The sequence below is a fragment of the Gorilla gorilla genome, chromosome 2 (genome assembly GCF_029281585.2).
Source record: "Gorilla gorilla gorilla isolate KB3781 chromosome 2, NHGRI_mGorGor1-v2.1_pri, whole genome shotgun sequence".
Lineage (NCBI taxonomy): Eukaryota > Metazoa > Chordata > Mammalia > Primates > Hominidae > Gorilla > Gorilla gorilla.
In genome coordinates this window covers 123,803,660-123,826,531 of record NC_086017.1, presented here as the reverse complement: position 1 = coordinate 123,826,531, position 22,872 = coordinate 123,803,660, and the positions used below count along the sequence as shown (strand labels likewise).

Here is a 22,872-nt window from a genome sequence, read left to right as displayed (position 1 = left end):
TTTTAAGTTGAGAAAGTTTCTCTTTATCCCAGTTTACTGAGAGTTTTTAAAAAATCATAAATGAGGGAGGAGCCAAGATGGCCGAATAGGAACAGCTCCGGTCTACAGCTCCCAGCGTGAGCGACGCAGAAGACGGGTGCTTTCTGCATTTCCATCTGAGGTACCGGGTTCATCTCACTAGGGAGTGCCAGACAGTGGGCGCAGGCCAGTGGGTGCGCGCACCGTGCGCGAGCCGAAGCAGGGCGAGGCATTGCCTCACCTGGGAAGCGCAAGGGGTCAGGGAGTTCCCTTTCCGAGTCAAAGAAAGGGGTGACGGACGCACCTGGAAAATCGGGTCACTCCCACCCGAATATTGCGCTTTTCAGACCGGCTTAAAAAACGGCGCACCATGAGACTATATCCCACACCTGACTCGGAGGGTCCTACGCTCACGGAATCTCGCTGATTGCTAGCACAGCAGTCTGAGATCAAACTGCAAGGCGGCAGCGAGGCTGGGGGAGGGGCGCCCACCATTGCCCAGGCTTGCTTAGGTAAACAAAGCAGCCAGGAAGCTCCAACTGGGTGGAGCCCACCACAGCTCAAGGAGGCTTGCCTGCCTCTGTAGGCTCCACCTCTGGGGGCAGGGCACAGACAAACAAAAAGACAGCAGTAACCTCTGCAGACTTAAATGTCCCTGTCTGACAGCTTTGAAGAGAGCAGTGGTTCTCCCAGCACACAGCTGCAGATCTGAGAACGGGCAGACTGCCTCCTCAAGTGGGTCCCTGACCCCTGACCCCCGAGCAGCCTAACTGGGAGGCACCCCCCAGCAGGGGTACACTGACACCTAACACAGCAGGGTATTCCAACAGACCTGCAGCTGAGGGTCCTGTCTGTTAGAAGGAAAACTAACAAACAGAAAGGACATCCACACCGAAAACCCATCTGTACATCACCATCATCAAAGACCAAAAGTAGATAAAACCACAAAGATGGGGAAAAAACAGAACAGAAAAACTGGAAACTCTAAAACGCAGAGCACCTCTCCTCCTCCAAAGGAACGCAGTTCCTCACCAGCAACGGAACAAAGCTGGATGGAGAATGATTTTGACGAGCTGAGAGAAGAAGGCTCCAGACGATCAAATTACTCTGAGCTACGGGAGGACATTCAAACCAAAGGTAAAGAAGTTGAAAACTTTGAAAAAAATTTAGACGAATGTATAACTAGAATAACCAATACAGAGAAGTGCTTAAAGGAGCTGATGGAGCTGAAAACCAAGGCTCGAGAACTATGTGAAGAATGCAGAAGCCTCAGGAGCCGATGCGATCAACTGGAAGAAAGGGTATCAGCGATGGAAGATGAAATGAATGAAATGAAGCGAGAAGGGAAGTCTAGAGAAAAAAGAATAAAAAGAAATGAGCAAAGCCTCCAAGAAATATGGGACTATGTGAAAAGACCAAATCTACGTCTGATTGGTGTACCTGAAAGTGATGCGGAGAATGGAACCAAGTTGGAAAACACTCTGCAGGATATTATCCAGGAGAACTTCCCCAATCTAGCAAGGCAGGCCAACATTCAGATTCAGGAAATACAGAGAACGCCACAAAGATACTCCTCGAGAAGAGCAACTCCAAGACACATAATTGTCAGATTCACCAAAGTTGAAATGAAGGAAAAAATGTTAAGGGCAGCCAGAGAGAAAGGTCGGGTTACCCTCAAAGGGAAGCCCATCAGACTAACAGCGGATTTCTCGGCAGAAACCCTACAAGCCAGAAGAGAGTGGGGGCCAATATTCAACATTCTTAAAGAAAAGAATTTTCAACCCAGAATTTCATATCCAGCCAAACTAAGCTTCATAAGTGAAGGAGGAATAAAATACTTTACAGACAAGCAAATGCTGAGAGATTTTGTCACCACCAGGCCTGCCCTAAAAGAGCTCCTGAAGGAAGCACTAAACATGGAAAGGAACAACCGGTACCAGCCGCTGCAAAATCATGCCAAAATGTAAAGACCATAGAGACTAGGAAGAAACTGCATCAACTAATGAGCAAAATCACCAGCTAACATCATAATGACAGGATCAAATTCACACATAACAATATTGACTTTAAATGTAAATGGACTAAATTCTCCAATTAAAAGACACAGACTGGCAAGTTGGATAAAGAGTCAAGACCCATCAGTGTGCTGTATTCAGGAAACCCATCTCACGTGCAGAGACACACATAGGCTCAAAATAAAAGGATGGAGGAAGATCTACCAAGCAAATGGAAAACAAAAAAAGGCAGGGGTTGCAATCCTAGTCTCTGATAAAACACACTTTAAACCAACAAAGATCAAAAGAGACAAAGAAGGCCATTACATAATGGTAAAGGGATCAATTCAACAAGAGGAGCTAACTATCCTAAATATATATGCACCCAATACAGGAGCACCCAGATTCATAAAGCAAGTCCTGAGTGACCTACAAAGAGACTTAGACTCCCACACATTAATAATGGGAGACTTTAACACCCCACTGTCAACATTAGACAGATCAACGAGACAGGAAGTCAACAAGGATACCCAGGAATTGAACTCAGCTCTGCACCAAGTGGACCTAATAGACATCTACAGAACTCTCCACCCCAAATCAACAGAATATACATTTTTTTCAGCACCACACCACACCTATTCCAAAATTGACCACATAGTTGGAAGTAAAGCTCTCCTCAGCAAATGCAAAAGAACAGAAATTATAACAAACTATCTCTCAGACCACAGTGCAATCAAACTAGAACTCAGGATTAAAAATCTCACTCAAAGCCGCTCAACTACATGGAAACTGAACAACCTGCTCCTGAATGACTACTGGGTACATAACAAAATGAAGGCAGAAATAAAGATGTTCTTTGAAACCAACGAGAACAAAGACACAACATACCGGAATCTCTGGGATGCATTCAAAGCAGTGTGTAGAGGGAAATTTATAGCACTAAGTGCCCACAAGAGAAAGCAGGAAAGATCCAAAATTGACACCCTAACATCACAATTAAAAGAACTAGAAAAGCAAGAGCAAACACATTCAAAAGCTAGCAGAAGGCAAGAAATAACTAAAATCAGAGCAGAACTGAAGGAAATAGAGACACAAAAAACCCTTCAAAAAATCAATGAATCCAGGAGCTGGTTTTTTGAAAAGATCAACAAAATTGATAGACCACTAGCAAGACTAATAAAGAAAAAAAGAGAGAAGAATCAAATAGACACAATAAAAAATGATAAAGGGGATATCACCACTGACCCCACAGAAATACAAACTACCATCAGAGAATACTACAAACACCTCTACGCAAATAAACTAGAAAATCTAGAAGAAATGGATACATTCCTCGACACATACACTCTCCCAAGACTAAACCAGGAAGAAGTTGAATCTCTGAATAGACCAATAACAGGAGCTGAAATTGTGGCAATAATCAATAGTTTACCAACCAAAAAGAGTCCAGGACCAGATGGATTCACAGCCGAATTCTACCAGAGGTACAAGGAGGAACTGGTACCATTGCTTCTGAAACTATTCCAATCAATAGAAAAAGAGGGAATCCTCCCTAACTCATTTTATGAGGCCAGCATCATGCTGATACCAAAGCCGGGCAGAGACACAACCAAAAAAGAGAATTTTAGACCAATATCCTTGATGAACATTGATGCAAAAATCCTCAATAAAATACTGGCAAACCGAATCCAGCAGCACATCAAAAAGCTTATCCACCATGATCAAGTGGGCTTCATCCCTGGGATGCAAGGCTGGTTCAATATACGCAAATCAATAAATGTAATCCAGCATATAAACAGAGCCAAAGACAAAAACCACATGATTATCTCAATAGATGCAGAAAAAGCCTTTGACAAAATTCAACAACCCTTCATGCTAAAAACTCTCAATAAATTAGGTATTGATGGGACGTATTTCAAAATAATAAGAGCTATCTATGACAAACCCACAGCCAATATCATACTGAATGGGCAAAAACTGGAAGCATTCCCTTTGAAAACTGGCACAAGACAGGGATGCCCTCTCTCACCGCTCCTACACCCCTTCCTTACACCTTATACAAAAATCAATTCAAGATGGATTAAAGATTTAAACGTTAGACCTAAAACCATAAAAACCCTAGAAGAAAACCTAGGCATTACCATTCAGGACATAGGTGTGGGCAAGGACTTCATGTCCAAAACACCAAAAGCAATGGCAACAAAAGACAAAATTGACAAATGGGATCTAATTAAACTAAAGAGCTTCTGCACAGCAAAAGAAACTACCATCAGAGTGAACAGGCAACCTACAACATGGGAGAAAATTTTCGCAACCTACTTATCTGACAAAGGGCTAATATCCAGAATCTACAATGAACTCAAACAAATTTACAAGAAAAAAACAAACAACCCCATCAAAAAGTGGGCGAAGGATATGAACAGACACTTCTCAAAAGAAGACATTTATGCAGCCAAAAAACACATGAAAAAATGCTCATCATCACTGGCCATCAGAGAAATGCAAATCAAATCCACTATGAGATATCATCTCACACCAGTTAGAATGGCAATCATTAAAAAGTCAGGAAACAACAGGTGCTGGAGAGGATGTGGAGAAATAGGAACACTTTTACACTGTTGGTGGGACTGTAAACTAGTTCAACCATTGTGGAAGTCAGTGTGGCGATTCCTCAGGGATCTAGAACTAGAAATACCATTTGACCCAGCCATCCCATTACTGGGTATATACCCAAAGGACTATAAATCATGCTGCTATAAAGACACATGCACACGTATGTTTATTGCGGCATTATTCACAATAGCAAAGACTTGGAACCAACCCAAATGTCCAACAATGATAGACTGGATTAAGAAAATGTGGCACATATACACCACGGAATACTATGCAGCCATAAAAAATGATGAGTTCACGTCCTTTGTAGGGACATGGATGAAATTGGAAATCATCATTCTCAGTAAACTATTGCAAGAACAAAAAACCAAACACCACATATTCTCACTCATAGGTGGGAATTGAACAATGAGATCACATGGACACAGGAAGGGGAATATCACACTCTGGGGACTGTTGTGGGGTGGGAGGAGGGGGGAGGGATAGCATTGGGAGATATACCTAATGCTAGATGATGAGTTAGTGGGTGCAGCACACCAGCATGGCACATGTATACATATGTAAGTAACCTGCACAATGTGCACATGTACCCTAAAACTTAAAGTATAATAAAAAAAAAAACCAAAAAAAAATAAAAAAAAATAAAAAATCATAAATGAGTGTTAAATTTTGTCAAATTTTTTTATGTATCTATGGAAATGATCATATGATTTTTTTATTTAGCTTATCAATGTGATGGAAGATATTAATTCATTTTTGAATTTTGGGCCAGGCTTGCATATCTGGAATAAACCCCACTTGTTCATGGAATATAATTCTTTTAATACATTCTTGAATTTGATTTACTAATATTTTACTGAGGATTAAAAAATGTATGTTTATGAGAGATATTGGTCTGTGGTTTTCTTTTTTTGTAATGTTTTTGTCTGGTTTGGTTATTAGGATAATGCTAACCTGATAGAATGAGTTAGGAAGCATTCCCTCTGCTTCTGTTTCTGAAAGAGATTAAAGAGAGCTGATATGATTTCTTCCTTAAATATTTAACAGAATTTATCAGTGAACCCATCTAGGCCTTGTACTGTGTGTACTGAAAGGTTATTAATTATTGATTCAATTTATTTAATAGATATAGTCCTGTTCAATTTGCCTGTTTCTCCTTTAATTTATTTATTAGATATAGTCCTGTTTAAACTGCCAAATTGTTTTGGCAGGTTGTGTCTTTTCAAGAATTGGTTTATTTCATCTGTGTTGTCAAATTTGTGGGCATAGAATTCTTCATAGTATTCTGTTATTATCATTTTAATGTAAATGGCATCTGTGTTAATATCCCCTCTTTCATATCAGATATTAGCAACTTGTATCCTCTCTCTTTTTTTCTTGGTCTGGCCAGTGACTTATCAATTTTATTGATCTTTTCAAAGAACCAGGTTTTGGTTTTATTGATTTTCTCATTTTCAATTTTATTGTCTTCTGTTCTAATTTATATTTTCTTTTCTTCTGCTTAATTTGGATTTAATTTGCTCTTCTATTTTCTAGTTTCGTAAGTTGGAGTCTGGGTGATTGATTTTAGACCTTTCTAATTTTCTAATACGTGCATTCAATGCTATAAATTTCCCTCTAAGAACTACTCCTGCTGCATCCACAAATTTTGATAAATTGTGTTTTCATTTTCATTTATTTAAAAATATTTTAAAATTTCTCTTTAGGTTTCTTTTTTCACCTATGCATTATTTAGAAGTCTGTGGTATAATCTCCAAATATTTTGGAACTTTCCACTACCTTTTTGTTTTTCATTTCCAGTTTAATTCCATCATGGTCTAAAAGCAGGCATTATGTAATTTCTATTTTTTATATTTGTTAGGATGTGTTTTATGGCTCAGAATGTGGTCTATTTTGGTACAAGTTTCATATGAGCTGGAGAAGAATGTATATGCTGCTCTTGTTAGAAAAAGTCATCTATAGATGTCAGTTATACTAGTTAATTGATGGTATTGTTGAATTCAGCTATTTTGTTACTGAATTTCTGCCTGCTGGATCTGTCTGTTTCTAATAGAGGGGTATTAAAGTCTCCAACTATTATAGCAGATTCATTTATTTCTCCTTGCTGTTCTATCAGTTTTTGCCTCATATATTTTGATCCTCTTTTGCTAGGCGCACATATGTTAAGGATTATTATTTCTTTTTGGAGAATTGACTCATATATTATTATGTAATGATAACACATCATTATGTAATAACTTTTCTTGCTCTGAAGTCATTGCAGTTTAAAATTAATATAGCTACTTCCATTTCCTTTTGATTAGTATTAGCATGACTTATCTTTATTCATCCCTTTTCTTTCAAACTACATATATATATATATATCTCTTTAGATTTCAAGGTTTTTTGTAGACAACATATAATTGGTCTTGCTTTTTGATCTACTCTGACAATCTCTGTCTTTTAATTGGTGCATTCAGACCATTGATGTTCAAAGTGATTACTGATACTGTTAGATTAATATCTACCACAGTTGTTACCGTTTTCTTTTAGTGCCTCTGTTCTTTGTTCCTATTTTTGTCTTCTACTCTTTTCCTGCCTCTTATGATTTTACCTGAGCACTTTATATGATGCCATTTTCTATCCTCCTTAGCATATTAGTTATATTTCTATTTTTACTTTTTTAGTCATCACTTGAGCTTGCAATATACATTTATAATGAATCCAAATTGACTTTCAAATACTACTATATACTGTTTCATGGGTAGTGTGAATACCTTGCAATAACACAATAATCCTAGTTCCTTCCTTCCTTTCCTTGTATCATTATTTTATTCATTCTTCTTATACATAACACATACATAATCAAATACATTGTTACTATCATTATTTTGGACAAAGTGTTATCTGTTAGATTAATTAAGAATAAGAAAAATGCAAGTTTTAATTTTACCTTCACTTGTTCGTTTTCCAGTGTTCTTCTTGATATAGATCTGAGTTTTTGACTGATATTATTTTACTTCTCTCTAAAAATATTTCTCTCAACATTTATTGGAAGGCAGGCCTACTGACAACAAATTCCCACAATTTTTGTTTGTCTGAGAACATCTTTATTTCTCCTTCAGTTTTGGAAGATAGTTTTTGCAGGACATGAAACTCTAGGTTGGTAGTTTTTTTCCCTCAACACCTCAAATATTTTACTTTGCTGTCTTCTTGCTTGCATGGTCTCTGAGGAGAAGTTGGGTATAATTCTTTTCTTTGCTTCTTGGTAGGTAAGGTGTTTTTCCCTTCTGGCTTCTTTCTGAAGTATTTCTTTACATTTGATTTTCTGTAATTTGAAAATAATACATCTAGGTGTAGGTTATTTTTGGCATTTATTCTGCTTGGCGTTCTCTGAGTTTCCTGGATCTGTGATTTAGTGTCTGAAATTAATTTGGAGAAAATTCTTAGTCATTATTATTTAAAGTATTTCTTATTTTTTTCATTTTTTTAACTACAATATAGCAACTTTTCAAAAACAAAATTTGAAATAGATTAAAACTATTGTGATTGTGAAAAATTGTACAGAGCTCAAGGGAAGGAATGCATGTTGATCTCAGAAATTATGGAATTAGAAAGTTGAACTAGATGAGGGCTCTCATCTCTGTTCATCTCCTGCTTCTGCTTTATTTACTTATTTATATTAATTTTAATTGACACATAATAATTGCACATATTTATGGGGTACATAGTAATATTTTGATACATACAATTTGTAGTAATCAGATCATGGTAATTGGCATATCCTTCACTTCAAACATTTCCTTGTGTTGGGAACATTCAATATCCTCTTCTAGCTCTTTGAAAATATGTAATATATTATTGTGAACTATAGTCATCCTACAGTACTATAAAACAATAGAACTTGCTCATCCTACCTAGCTATAATTTTGTGCCCTTTAACAAATTTCCTCTATTCCCCCCTTTCCCTTACCCTTTGTAGTCTATAGAAGCCTGTGTTCTGCCTTTTACTTCTATGAGACCAACTTTTTTTAAACTTCTGCATAGAATGAGAACATGTGATGTTTGGCTTTTTGTTCTTGGCTTATTTCACTCAACATAATATCCTCCAGTTCCATCCATGTTGCTGTGAATGACAAGATTTCATTTTTTATGGCTGAATAGTATTCCATTGTGTATATATACCACATTTTCTTTATCCATTCATTTGTTATTGGGCGTTTGGGTTGATTTCCTGTCTTGGCTATTGTGAATATTGCTGTAATAAACATAGGGGTGCAGATAGATATTTCTTTAACAGATTTATTTCCTTTCCTTTGAATAAATGTTTACTAGCGAGATTGCTGGATCATATGACATTTCTATTTCTAATTTTTTTAGGAACTTCCATACTGTTCTTCATAGAGACTGTATTAGTTTACATTCCTATCAGTGGTTTATAAGAATTCCCTTTTCTTTGCATCCTCACCAACATTTATTTGTGTCTTTTTGATAATAGCCATTCTAACTGGGGTGAATGATATCTCCTTGTGATTTTAATTGACATTTCCTTGATGATTAGTGATGTTGAGCACTTTTTCATGTATTTGTTAACCATATGTATGTCTTCTGTTCAGAAATATCTGTATCAATTACCCATTTTTAAGTTAGTTTTTCTGTTATTGTGGAGATATTTGAATTCCTTGTATATCTGGATATTACTCTTTTGTTGGATGAGTATTTTACAAATATTTTATCCCATTCTGTAAGTTTATTCATTCTGTTTATTGTTTTGCTGTGCAGAAGGTTTTTAGTTTTATATAATCCCATGTGTTTATTTTTGCTTTAGTTGCCTATGCTATTGAGGTCTTATTCTTAAAATTATTTCTCAGATCAATGTCCTGAAGTATTTCATCTATGTTTTCTTCTAGCAGTTTTATAGTTTCTGGTCTTATATTTAGGTCTTCAATGAATTTTGAGTTGATTTTTGTATGGGGTGAGAGGCAGGAGGTCTAGTTTCATTCTTCTGCATATGAATATTCAGTTTACCCAGCACCATTCATTAAAGAAGGTGTCCTTTCCCCAATGTATGTTCTTGACATCTTTGTCAAAGATCAGTTGACTGTATATATGTGGACTAATTTCTAGGTTCTCTATGCTGTTCCATTTTTCTATGTGTCGGTTTTTATGCCAGTACCATGCTGTTTTGATTAGTACAGCTTTATGGTATATTTTGAAGTCTGTTAGTGTGATGCCCCAGCTTGTTTTTTTTTTTTTTTTCGTTTGTTTTTTGTTTGTTTGTTTGTTTTTTGCTCAGTATGGGCTTTGGCTGTTTCAGGTCTTTTGTGGTTCCATGTAAATTTCAGGATTTTTTTTCTATTTTTGTTAAACGAAATGATACTTCATTGGTATCTTGATAGTAATTACATTTATTCTGTAGATTACTTTGGGTAGTATGGACATTTTAACAATATTAGTTATTCTAGTCCATGAATATGGGATGTCTTTCTATTTTTTGTGTCTTCTTAAATTTCTTTCTGCAGTGTTGTATGGTTTTACTTGCAGAGATCTTTCATCTCCTTGGTTAAATTCATTCCTAGATATTTTATTCATTCATTTATATATTTTTGTAGCTATTGTAAATGGGATTGCTTTCTTGATTTCCTTTTCATCTGGTTTGTTGTTTGTGTATAGAAATGCTACTAAGTTTTGTCTATTGATTTTGTATGCTGCAACTTTATTGAATTTGTTTATCAGTGTTAACAGTTTTTTGGTGCAGTCTTTAGGGTTTCTCTATATAAGATCATGTTATCTGGAAACATGGACAATTTGACTTCCTCCTTTCTAAATTGGATGTACTTTACTTATTTATTTTTCTTGCCTAATTTCTCTGGGCCAGACTTCTAGTACTATCTTGAATAACAAGGGTGAGAGTAGGTATTTTTTCTTCTAATTCTTCTTCTAATTCTTAAAAGCTGAAAGCTTTTCCCCATTTAGTATAATATTAGCTACATGGCCTATAGATGGCCTTTATTGTGTTGAAGTACTTTCTTCTGTACCTAATTTATTGAAAGTTTTTAGTGATGAAGGGATGTTGAATTTTATAAAATGCTTTTTCTGATCATATGATATTAAAATAATCACCTAGTTTTTGTTCTTCATTTTGTTGATGTGATGTATCACAAATATCGATTTGCATATGTTGAACCATCCTTGTATCTCTGAGGTGAATCTCACTTGATTATGGTGCCTGATGCTTTTGATGTGCTGTTGAATTCATTTGCTAGTATTTTATATATATGTTTATTAGTAATATTGGCTTGTGCTTTTCTTTTTTGCTGTGTCTTGTCTGGTTTTTGTATCACAATCATGCTGGGCTTGTCAAATGAGTTTTGACATTTGATGACATTCAAATGAGTTTTACATTCAATTTTTTGGAATAGTTTGAAATATTTCATCTGTGTATCAAGGACTGGTATTAGTTCTTTAAAAGTTTGGTAGAATTCAGCTGTGAAGCCATTTGTTCCTGGACTTTTCTTTGTTGGGAGACTTTTCATTACTAATTCAATCTCATTACTCATTATTGGACTGAGGTTTTCCATTTCTTGTTGGTTTAAAGTTGTTAGGTTGTCTGTATCCAGGAATTTTTCAGTTTCCTCTAATCTTTTGAATTTATTCATGTGTAGTTGTTCATAATAGTTTCTAATGGTCTTTTGTATTTATGTAGTCTCTGTTATTATGTCTCCTTTTTGTTTCTGATTTTATTAATTTGGTTTTTTCTCTTTTTTTCTTTATTCATCTAGCTAATGGCTTGTCAATTATGTTAATCTTTTTACAAACCCACAGCTCATATCATACTGAATGGGCAAAAACTAGAAGCATTCCCCTTGAAAACTGGCACAAGACAAGGATGCCCTCTCTCACCACTTCTATTTAACATGGTATTGGAAGTTGTGGCCAGGGTAATCATGCAAGAGAAAGAAACAAAGAAAATTCAAATAGGAAGAGAGGAACTCCAGTTATCTTTGTTTGCAGATAACATGATTCTATATCTAGAAAACCCCATCATCTCAGCCCAAAAGCTTCTTAAGCTGATAGGTAACTTCTGCAAAGTTTCAGGATCCAAAATCATTGTGCAAAAATTGCTAGTATTCCTATATACCAACAACAGACAAGAGCCAAATCATAAATGAACGCCCATTCACAATTGCCACAAAAGAATAAAATACCTAGGAAAACAACTAACAAGGGAAGTGAAGGACCTCTTTAAGAAAAACTATAAACTGCTGCTCAAAGAAATCAGAGATGACACAAACAAATGGAAAAACAGTCCATTCTCATGGATAGGAAGAATCAATATTGTGAAAATAACCATACTGCCCAAAGTAGTTTATAGATTCAGTACTATTCCCATTAAGCTATAATTGACATTGTTCACAGAATTAGAAAAAACAGTTTTAAAATTCATATGGAACCAAAACATAATCCAAATAGCAAAGGCAATCCTCAGCAAAAAGAACAAAGCTGGAAGCATCATGCTACCTGACTTCAAACTATACTATAGGGCTATAGTAATCAAAACAGCATGGTAGTTGTACAAGAACAGACACATAGACCAATGGAACAGAATAGAGAACCCAGAAATAACACCGCACACCTACAACTATCTTATCTTTGACAAACCTGACAGAAACAAGCAATGGGGAAAGGATTCCCTATTTAATAAATGGTGCTGGGACAGCTGGCTAGCCATATAAAGAAAATTGAAAGTGGACCCCTTATGATATGGTTTGGCTGTGTCCCCACCCAAATCTCATCTTGAAATGTAGTTTCTATAATCTCCATGTGTCATGGGAGGGACCTGGTGGGAGGTAATTTAATCATGGGGGGGGGGGCAGTTACTCTCATGCTGTTCTCATGATAGTGAGTGAATTCTCATGAGATTTGATGGTTTTATAAGGGGCTTTTCCTCCTTTTGCTTGGCACTTCTCCATGCTGCTGCCATGTGAAAAAGGACATGTTTGCTTCTCCTTCTGTCGTGATTGTAAGTTTCCTGAGGCTTCCCAAGCCATGCTGAACTATGAGTCAATTAAACCTCTTTCTTTTATAAATTACCCAGTCTTGGGTATGTCTTTATTAGCAGCATGAGAGCAGACTAAAACACCTTCCTTACATCATGTACAAAAATCAACTCAAGATGGATTAAAGACTTAAATGTAAAACCCCAAACTCTAAAAACGCTAGAAGAAAATCAAGACAATATCATTCAGGACATAGGCTCAGGCAAAGATTTCATGATTTCATGACAAATATGCCAAAAGCAACTTCAACAAAAACAAAAATTGACAAATGGGATCTGATTAAACTAAAGAGCTTCTGCACAGCCAAAGAAACTATCAACAGAGTAAACAGACAACCTACAGAATGGGAGAAAAGTTTTATAATCTATTCATCTAACAAAGGCCTAATGTCCAGCATCTACATGGAACTTAAACAAATTTATATAAAAAAAAGAACCCCATTAAAAAGTGGGTAAGGAACATGAATAGATAATTCTCAAAAGAAGACATATATGCAACCAAGAAACATATGAAAAAAAGCTCAACATCACTGATCATTAGAGAAATGCAAATCAAAACTACAATGAGATACTATCTCACACCAGTCAGAATGGTGATTACTAAAAAGTCCAGAAACAACAGATGCTAGCGAGGTTATGGAGAAAAAGGAACACTTTTACACTGTTGGTGGGAGTGTAAATTAGTGCAACCATTGTGGAAGACAATGTGGTGATTCATCAAAGACATAGAGGCAGAAATACTGTTTGACTCGGCAATCTGATTACTGGGTATATACCCAAAGGAATACAAATAATTCTATTTTAAGGATACATGCACATGTATGTTCATTGCAGCACTATTCACAATAGCAAAGACATGGAGTCAACCTAAATGCCCATCAGTGATAGACTGAATAAAGAAAATGTGGTACATATATACCATGAAATATTATGCAGCCATGTATAGATGAGTTCATGTCCTTTGCAGGGACATGGATGCAGGTGGAGGTGATTAGATTATCCTCAGCAAACTAATGCAGAAACAGAAAACCAAACAGTGCATTTTCTCACTTATAAGTGGGAGCTGAATGATAAGAACACATGGACATATGGAGGGTGGAAACACACACTGGAGCCTGTCAGAGGGTGGGGAGTGGGAGGAGGGAGAGCATCAGAAAGAATAGCTGATGGATGCTGGGCTTAATACCTCAGTGATGGAATGATCTGTGCAGCAAATCACCATGGCATACATTTACCTAATTAACAAACCTGCACATCCTACCTATATACCCCTGAAGTTAAAATATTGGAAACAGAAAAAACAAAACTTTTGTTCTTGATTTTTTGCATTTCTTTTTAGGTTCAGTTTCATTGAGTTCTGCTCTGATCTTTATTCCTCCTACTAATTTTGGGTTCAGTTTATTCCTGCTTTTCTTCCTTAATATGTGCTGTTAGGATGTTAATTTGAAGTATTACTACTTTTTTGATGTAGGCATTTATTGCTATGGATTTGCCTTTTAATGCTGCTTTTGCTGTATCCCTTAGGTTTTGGTATGTTGTGTTTCTATTTTCATTTGTTTCAAGAAATTGTTAAACTTCTTAATTTCTTTCTTTACTCATTTGTCATTCAGGAACATGCTGTTTAACTTTCATGTATTTGTATAGTTTCAAATGTTCCTCTTGTTATTGATTCCTAATTTTATTCCATTGTGGTCACATAAGATGATATGATTGTAATTTTTAAAAATTATTTGAGACTTGTTTTGTGACCTAACATACTGTCAATTCTGGAGAATGTTGCATGTGCTGGTGAAAATAATGTGTATTTTGCAGCTGTTATATAAAATGTTCTGTAAAGGTCTGTTAGGTCTGTTTGATTTATGGTGCAGTTTAGATCCAATGTTTCTTGATTTTCTGTCTAGATCATCTGCCTAATGCTGAAAGTAGGGTGTTGAAGTCCCCACCTATTATTGCTTTGAGGTTTATCTCTCCCTTTAGCTTTAATAATATTAGCTTTATATATCTGGGTGCTCCAACGTTGGGTCCATATATATTTCCAATTGTTATGTCGTCTTGCTGAATAAATTCCTTTATTTTTACATAATGTTATTTTTTATATAGCCTTTGTCTTAAAGTCTGTTTTATCTAATGTAAGTATAGCTACTCCTGCTTGTATTTGGATTCTGTTTGCATGTCTTTTTTCCATTCCACTTACAGTTTATGTGTGTCTTTACAGGTGAGATGAGTTTCCTGTAGGTGGCATATAGTTGGTTTTTTTTTTTTTTTTTTTTTGAGATGGAGTTTCGCTCTTGTCACCCAGGCTGGAGTGCAATGGCATGATCTTGGTTCACTGCAACCTCTGCTTCCCCGGTTCAAGCAATTCTCCTGCCTCAGCCTCCCGAGTAGCTGGGATTACAGGTGCCCGCCACCATGCCCAGCTAATTTTTGTATTTTTAGTAGGGATGGGGTTTCATCATGTTGGCCGGGCTAGTCTCAAACTCTTGACTTCAGGTGATGCACCCTCCTTGGCCTCCTTGGATCACAGTAGGGGCCCGCTGGCTGTTTCTCAGGCCCAGGACATAATCATTCAGACACTCAGCTGGCCTGGCTGAGTTTCCACTAGTGGTGGATCCACTGGATTGTTTCTTAGGCTCTGGTTACAGGCACGGGGCCACTTGGTAGGCCTGGGGTTATATTTGCCAACAGTGAGCTTGTGGGGCTGTTTCTCAGCCCTGGATGTGACTGCTGGGCTGGCCTGGGGGGGATGTCCACTGGGAGTGGATCTGCCCTGCTGTTTCTCAGGCCCCAGTTGTGGGTATGGAACTAATGTGTAGGTCTGGGAGCGACACCCTTGACAGTTTCCCAGATCCTGAGTGTTGGTGTGGGCTGCTGATTAGTCATGGGGGTGTATCTGCCACATGGAGGACTCACAGGGCTATTTCTCAGGACTTGAGTGAGGGCATGGGGCTGCTGGGGAGGCCTGGGGACATGTCTGTGGCCATGTTTGTTGGGGAGGAGGCACAGGACTGTTTCCCAGGCCCTGGGCGAGGATGCATGTACACTCAGCTGGCCTAGGGTTATGTCAGCTGCTGGGTCCTCTCCCCTTCAGGAGAGGGCATGCAGTGGTTTGGCCAGCTCAATGGCAGGTTTGCCCCGGGTAGGACTGCCAGACTGTTTCTCTGGCTGGAAGTGTGGGGAGAGGGGATTGGTTTCCCTACTGTGCAGGACCAGAGTCACAGCCAATCCTGAGCCCAGGCTCCATGCAGCAAACGTATAGCCAGCTGGTGGGCTGGAGAGGTACAGTGGCTACTAGTCCCCAGGACACGGTGTACTTCAAAAGTGGCTCAGTCCATGGTGGCCCCTTGCTGCAGCAGCTTGGCTCACAGAGGGTGGGTGGGAGGTAGCAGGTGCACACATTGTGCCCCTTATCTGGAGCAGTGCAGCTGTATGAATTCCTGGTAGCACTCCAAACTGGGCTCAGGGCTTGTGAAGACTGTGAAATTCTCTTGAAATAACTCTTTTCAGTAGCTATAGGGGCTGGTGGGGTTCTTCTGCTTATGTTTTCCCTGCAAGAGGAAGTCCCTCCTGAGCCTGGGCCAATCCAGGAAGAGGATGTGGAAGGATGGGGTGCCAGAGGCAGGGTGCTTTTATGCTTCCCTCCTGAGCTTCTGATGACCACGAGCTCCTCTCCGCTCCTTTTCTGCACTCCTGCACTCTCCCTTTGATACTCCAGTAGAATCTTAGCTGTCTATTGCTTGGTCCTTTCTTTTGGAGGAGATGTGCACCAGGGGCCTCTAGTCAGCCATCCTGCTGACATTTGCTTCTGCTATATTTTTCCCTTTGTACTCTAATAAGTAGAAAATAAAATGAGAAAGCAACAGAGATGGATGGCCCCTTCTCAGTTTTGCTTCTAAAATTCTTGAGAAAGGGCACTGCTGTATTCACCTGGGTGAGGTGCCCAACATTGGACCAAATAACTTTGATTGGGAAGTGGTAGCTGAAGAAAGGGATGTAACTGGACCAGCTCATGTGAGATGCTCACGTAGACCAATCTCTCTGGCTGAGGAAGAAGGATGCAGTAGAGGCAGGTTTATCTTTTTCAAAATATTTCAAAACAAGGTGTATCACGAAAGAGAAATTATTGATTAATTACTTATAAGTATAATTTTCAAGATATTAACACATTTAGTCCCCTAATGATGGCATGACTTCTAATTTCTGTTTTACAATGATTTTTGTGTAATTTTAATTATGGTTAACTGGTTGCCTATCATGTTGGATAAGACTTTGTGGAGGGATACTGGCTTCCACTCTGAGTACATAAAATTGATTTCATTTATTCTTCTCTAAATATTTTCTAGCTTCAAGCAGTTTATGTATGGATGAAAAACAGATTACACAGAACTACTCAAAAGTACTCGCAGAAGGTAATATGCTTCCTTACTAGTGGCCAGCACCTAGGGATGGAAAGTTGAACTTCCTTAGAAATATTAGCTAATGACCTGACTGGAAGCCAGCCTTATGACTACTTGAAGAACTTGGTGATCTGAGTACTGTGGTATGAGGGTTCCTGAATGACCCAACCTCTAGTTGTTCTCCAAACAAGCCATGTTCTTGCTTGTCTCTGAACCTTTGCTAAGGTGGAGTGGCGGAAGGAGCACGGATTTAACTACCTCTCAGATCTATGTTAAAGTATTACCTCTTTCTTCATCTAGTTATGTATTTATTAATTTGCTGTGAAATGCAAGGGCTAGAGTACAAACCATATAAGAGACAGGTGACACCAAAACAGGATAGGAAAGATGTTAAATGTAGGGTTTAGCAAAAACATCCTTCACCCACATAAAGGTTTGCCCCTCTATAGCTGATTCTGCTTATGCTATAGTGATGAAATCACTGACACTTACCTTTGTTAGAGGTGAGTAGTGACAAATAATTTGGTGGACTAATCACCTCTCAGTAAACCCTTACCAAGTCACTGACATATTGTGTCGATTTATGGGATGCATGAGGTTCTACGTTGGAAGATGCTTGTAGGATGCAGGGCTTAATTTTTCCTTTAAATGATGGACAACAGGGATCAACTTACGCCTTTAGTGTTGATAATTGGATTGAATATACAGAAATAAAATCTGTGAGCTAAGTTCACAGCTGAACTATCTGAAAGTATATGTGTGACTAAATAGGAAGGAATGAAAACTCATCCAAAGGCTACATTTGATAATGTCATAAATTTGCAATAAAATATTTTTTATAAAAAATGTCTAAAGGGAAATAAATCATTTTTTAAAAATTATATATCACACTATATTTTCACAAGAAATAAATATTTCTAAGCATCTCTTATCACAGGGCATTATCATTTTTCATTTTTATGGGATGGCTCAACTGGTGAAATAATAGTTTTTTTTTTTAAAGATCTGTGGGTTTCACTGACTTTGTGATTCTTTTTAAAAAAAAGAACTTAAAAAAATTTCTAGCTAGTTCAACCCAAATGCCATATTAGTTACTTTAAAAGAAAGCACTATATATTAATACATACCACATTTACGTTTGTCTGAAACAAAAACCTTAGAGATAGACTTTTTTGTGCTCACCAAAGCTGAGGAGGAGACAGCCACATCACTAATTGTTCCATTTTCTTTCCTGTGGCACATACATTGTATGATAAAGGCAATAGTCTCCACCACCTAAAGATTAGATGTAGAACATTGCTTTTGTTGTTTAATTTACAATTCTCTTTGTTTCTGGATATTAAAACTTCTCAATTAATATCAAAAATACTTTATTATATATCATATTTCTAATAATACATAATACAGGAGAAAATTGGTTAATCTCTAGATTGGGTTCAATATATTATTTATATTTTGAGAATTTTAATTTTTTATGAAGGTCTAATATTTTTGGAATAAGATCACCAACAAAGTTATGTTCTAGTGTAACTTCATATGTTGTGGATAAATGTAACACATGAAGTTCTTTATCAAGCTTTTCTTTTATCATTCTCTTTTCATGTCCAGTTAACACTTCATGGCCTGTAAAGATGGCTACAAATGCTGTGCTTTGTTGCCCTCCTATCGCATTAAGAAATTTGATCATAATAACATGGGAAATAATCCTGAGAGGCCAGCCTTCCTGCACAAAAGCCTACAAGAAAGAAACAAATGAGACCAAGGAAACCAACTGTACTGATGAGAGAATAACCTGGGTCTCCAGACCTGATCAGAATTCGGACCTTCAGATTCGTCCAGTGGCCATCACTCATGACGGGTATTACAGATGCATAATGGTAACACCTGATGGGAATTTCCATCGTGGATATCACCTCCAAGTGTTAGGTAAGGAGCATCATATATTGAGGTATTTCACATCACCAGATTTGTGACGGAAACAAATGTCTCTCTGAATTCCATATGCTTTATGTGAAAACCAAAGCATTTTTTTTTCCTCTTTCCTCTCTGCAGTTACACCTGAAGTGACCCTGTTTCGAAACAGGAATAGAACTGCAGTATGCAAGGCAGTTGCAGGGAAGCCAGCTGCGCAGATCTCCTGGATCCCAGAGGGCGATTGTGCCACTAAGCAAGAATACTGGAGCAATGGCACAGTGACTGTTAAGAGTACCTGCCACTGGGAAGTCCACAATGTGTCTACCGTGACCTGCCACGTCTCCCATTTGACTGGCAACAAGAGTCTGTACATAGAGCTACTTCCTGGTCAGTAATTCTTTTAGTTTTATTTTTTATTTTTTTCCATTCTTTTAAAGGAATTAAGAAAAAAAGGTGTGCAAATATATTTTGTTCAAGGATGCTCTCCCCACTCTTCATTTTTTATCTCTTCCCTGACCAAAATAAAGAGATGAGTTTAGGAGAATAGTACAGACATTTGTTGTAAAAAGCCCTTTTTTAGAATGCAGTTTAATTCTACTATTAATGTTCACTTCTATGCTAGTAGTTAATTAGCATGAGTAGTATACTTTTACAAATAATACTTATGGCTTATTGAAAGATAAAGTATACTTTGAAGCATGTAATTATGGTTCTATTAGAAGGATACATTTACTCAAAGTTGCTTTTATGAATTTTTAGTTTGTTGTAATTTTGTTTTCTGGACTTTTCATCATTGAATTTCTTAAATGTCTTATAATAACATCTATGATTCATTTAATCACTGTTTAGTTTATTTACTCTCTGCTCTCATCCTACTCTCATTTCTTGTTATTTAAAAACTATTAAATATCAACAAACATATTTAAAGTGCAATTGTTCTGTAAGGCTTCATGAAAAACATTAGCTCTACCCCTGTCTTTCCAACCCAATTGCCATCTCCATTAAACTCCCGACAGGTAGGTACTTTCAAATTTTCCAGTGTTTCTTCTAGTAATTAGTGCCATTTTTATACAACATGCTCATACTGCTATTTCTTACTGTATCAAATTTAGACATTATGTAATCACAACTTCTTATGGTAGATGAGGATTTCACATTACCTTCTTCCTTTCCTTCAAACTTTAGTTGAGGTAATGCAATTTTTCATTAAATAGCCTATGTTCCCATCAATTTGAATATTTAAGTACTGTTAAGTGCTGAATCAAGAAATACACTCATGCTTTCTCTTTCAAATGACTTTTTTTCCTTGGACTTCATAAGTGCTTTACCTTTTTTGTTTCCTTAAGAATGTATGTACCTATCGTGAACTATCACTAAGCCTATTGACAAAACTAGAGAACCCCTTAGTAATATTTTCTACATGGCCAGATTTATTAGGTAATCTGTTAGTTCTATTTTTTCTCAAAGTCATTCCTTCTTGAGTTTTGGTATGTGTTTGGTCTAATCTCTCCTGATTGGCCTCTAGATCTGCTGTACAGCTATTGTCCTGGACACTCTCATCGCCTCAGTCCTCTACTTAGCCTGTGTCTATTTAATCTGAGTTTCTTCTGTCTTCTATACATTTGTTTGTTTTTAACTCTTTCTTTCATATATGAGACTTTTCTTCACTCTTTGGTAATCCTTGGGTATGGATTCATTTTGAAGTGAGTACTATATGAGCTACTTGGAAGCTCTACTAGTTAATGGTTGGATTTGTCAACTAGTTAGCTTCAGTTCAGTGAAAAGAAGCTAAGTGATTTTTTAATAACTAGAGATTTGTTATGTATCTGAAGGCCTTTTCTCTGGGGCTGTTCAGGCTCTGCAGAAATTAACTCAGCAGTTTCTGGCCTTGGAGAGATAAGCCTGACTACCAGTGTTTGGGAAAGGAGGGAGCAATATGTGTATGTGTGTGAGTGTGCATGTGAGCATGCCACTGTTGAGAATCAGACTTCCTTTTATACCTCTCTTCAGTCTGGTATTTCATTCTCACCCTCCCTGATGTCTGGATCCTTGACTTTGGAGTCTCTCCAGTTCATCTTCTTTGGACCAATCTGCCAATCTCCCCTTTTTCTGCTAGTTGGGAAAGGTGTGCTACATAAAATGGGGCAGGAGACAAGGGAACCTGCCTGTTCTCAAGACAAAATTTCAAAGAAGCTCTCAACTTTTAGCCCCACACTTCACCCCTCCACATACTTCTTCTTCTATATTTGATGCTTCCTACTCTAGAGTTTTCCTGGAGTTTTGTGTATACTAAAGTTTGTATTTATTCTATGTTGTAAATCATTAGCGAGTTTTCTATTCATTTCTCACTTAAAAACAGTTCGAAATCTTTCACCTGTTCTTGTCTTCATCCTTCTTCTCTTTGTCTTTGCAGATCTACACTAAAAAAAATTATTTTTACCAACATTTTAGTAAGTTTTAATGAGGGAGAAGAGAAAATCTCATGTGTTGAAACCACCTTTTTTTATATCTATCATTTAAGTCATATGTGCAGGTTTTTTTGAGTTTAGCAATATTTACTGAAAAGAGAAGTTGTGCCTTGGTTATGTGTGAAATATCACCATTTCATATTACAATATGATGTCAGATTTATAGTGTCTCAGAATTGAAGGGAAATTCTCATTCAAATTCCTGTGTACTGCAGGGATCTCCTTGATGTCTTCCTTGCACGGTGGATCTTCAGCTTCTGCTAGTACAAATTCAATGAGAGAGAGCTTAGTAGTTTGAAAGCAAGGGTTTTAAAAAATGTTGTTTTAAACAATGTAACCAAACATTTAATTTTCATATAACATATGGAGAAATTCAGTATTTAAAAACATCAACTGTGGAAGAAAGGTGGAAGGACCAGATGCCAGCCTGCTCAGTCTCCACTTCATCTCCTCTGCTGCCCCTGAGCTATATTCATGCAACACCAGGAGCATAGTTTGCAAATCATTGCCTCTCAGGCTGGCAATTCCTTTGTTGATTTGCACGCTTGTCAGATAGAGTTTTCTATTGCTGCCAGCAGCTAATAAATAAAGTTCCTGCTGTGTATTCATTTCAGTTTCAATGCCCTGGGAGAAAGATGACTTCAGAATCAGGGTTACTTTTCCAAGTATCTTCCTTACAATTGCCCATTTAGTTGGAGGGGAGAAACACTCTGCTATAACAGAGTGGTAGGAATTCACCACCAATGAATCTTTAAAGCAACAAAACCCTGATATAAGGTGATGTCTTGCTGAAAACTCTGGAGTCTGTATTGAAAAAGCAGTTTTATTTTAATAATTCTCAAACTATTAATGGGTCAGAAGTGTTGAAAATGAAACTACAGATATGAATTTCATGTATTGTGAGACTATTGAATGATCTACATAGATAGATATGGATATAAATATAGATAACTTTATTTTTAGTAGACATTAATTTTTAGAGCAGTTTTAGGTTCACAGCAAAATTGAGTGGAAAGTACAGAAATTTCCCATATAAGCCCTGCCTTCGCCCATGTCCAACCTCTCCCACCTACACCTGCACCAGAGTGTTACAGTGTTACATTTATTAGAACTGTTGAACCTCCATTGATACAACATTACCACCCAAAGTCCATACTTTACATTAGAGTTCATTCTTGGTGTTGTACATTCCATGGGTTTGGACAAATGTGTAATGACATGTATCCACCAGTACAGTATTATATGGAACAGCTTTATTGTCCTACACAATCCTCCTTGCTCTTTCTATTCCCCCCTCCTTCCTCACCACCAGATAATCAATAATTTATTGACTATTCCCCTAGTTTTATCTTTTCCGTAATGTCTTACAATTGGAATCATACAATATGTAACATTTCCAGATTGGCATGTTTCACTTAGTAACATACATTTGA

At 37.2% G+C, this 22,872-nt stretch overlaps 1 protein-coding gene across 2 annotated transcripts in view; it reads left to right on the top strand.

Moving 5' to 3' along the window:
- Positions 1–22,872, top strand: part of CD200R1 (CD200 receptor 1) — a 58,459-nt gene that overhangs the window by 31,323 nt on the left and 4,264 nt on the right. For both annotated transcript variants that reach the window (XM_055381613.2, XM_063704028.1), the window contains 3 exons: positions 17,004–17,069; positions 18,666–18,983; positions 19,110–19,358. In XM_055381613.2, the coding sequence (XP_055237588.2) occupies positions 17,004–17,069; positions 18,666–18,983; positions 19,110–19,358 (633 nt within the window). The remainder of the gene's footprint in view (positions 1–17,003; positions 17,070–18,665; positions 18,984–19,109; positions 19,359–22,872) is intronic.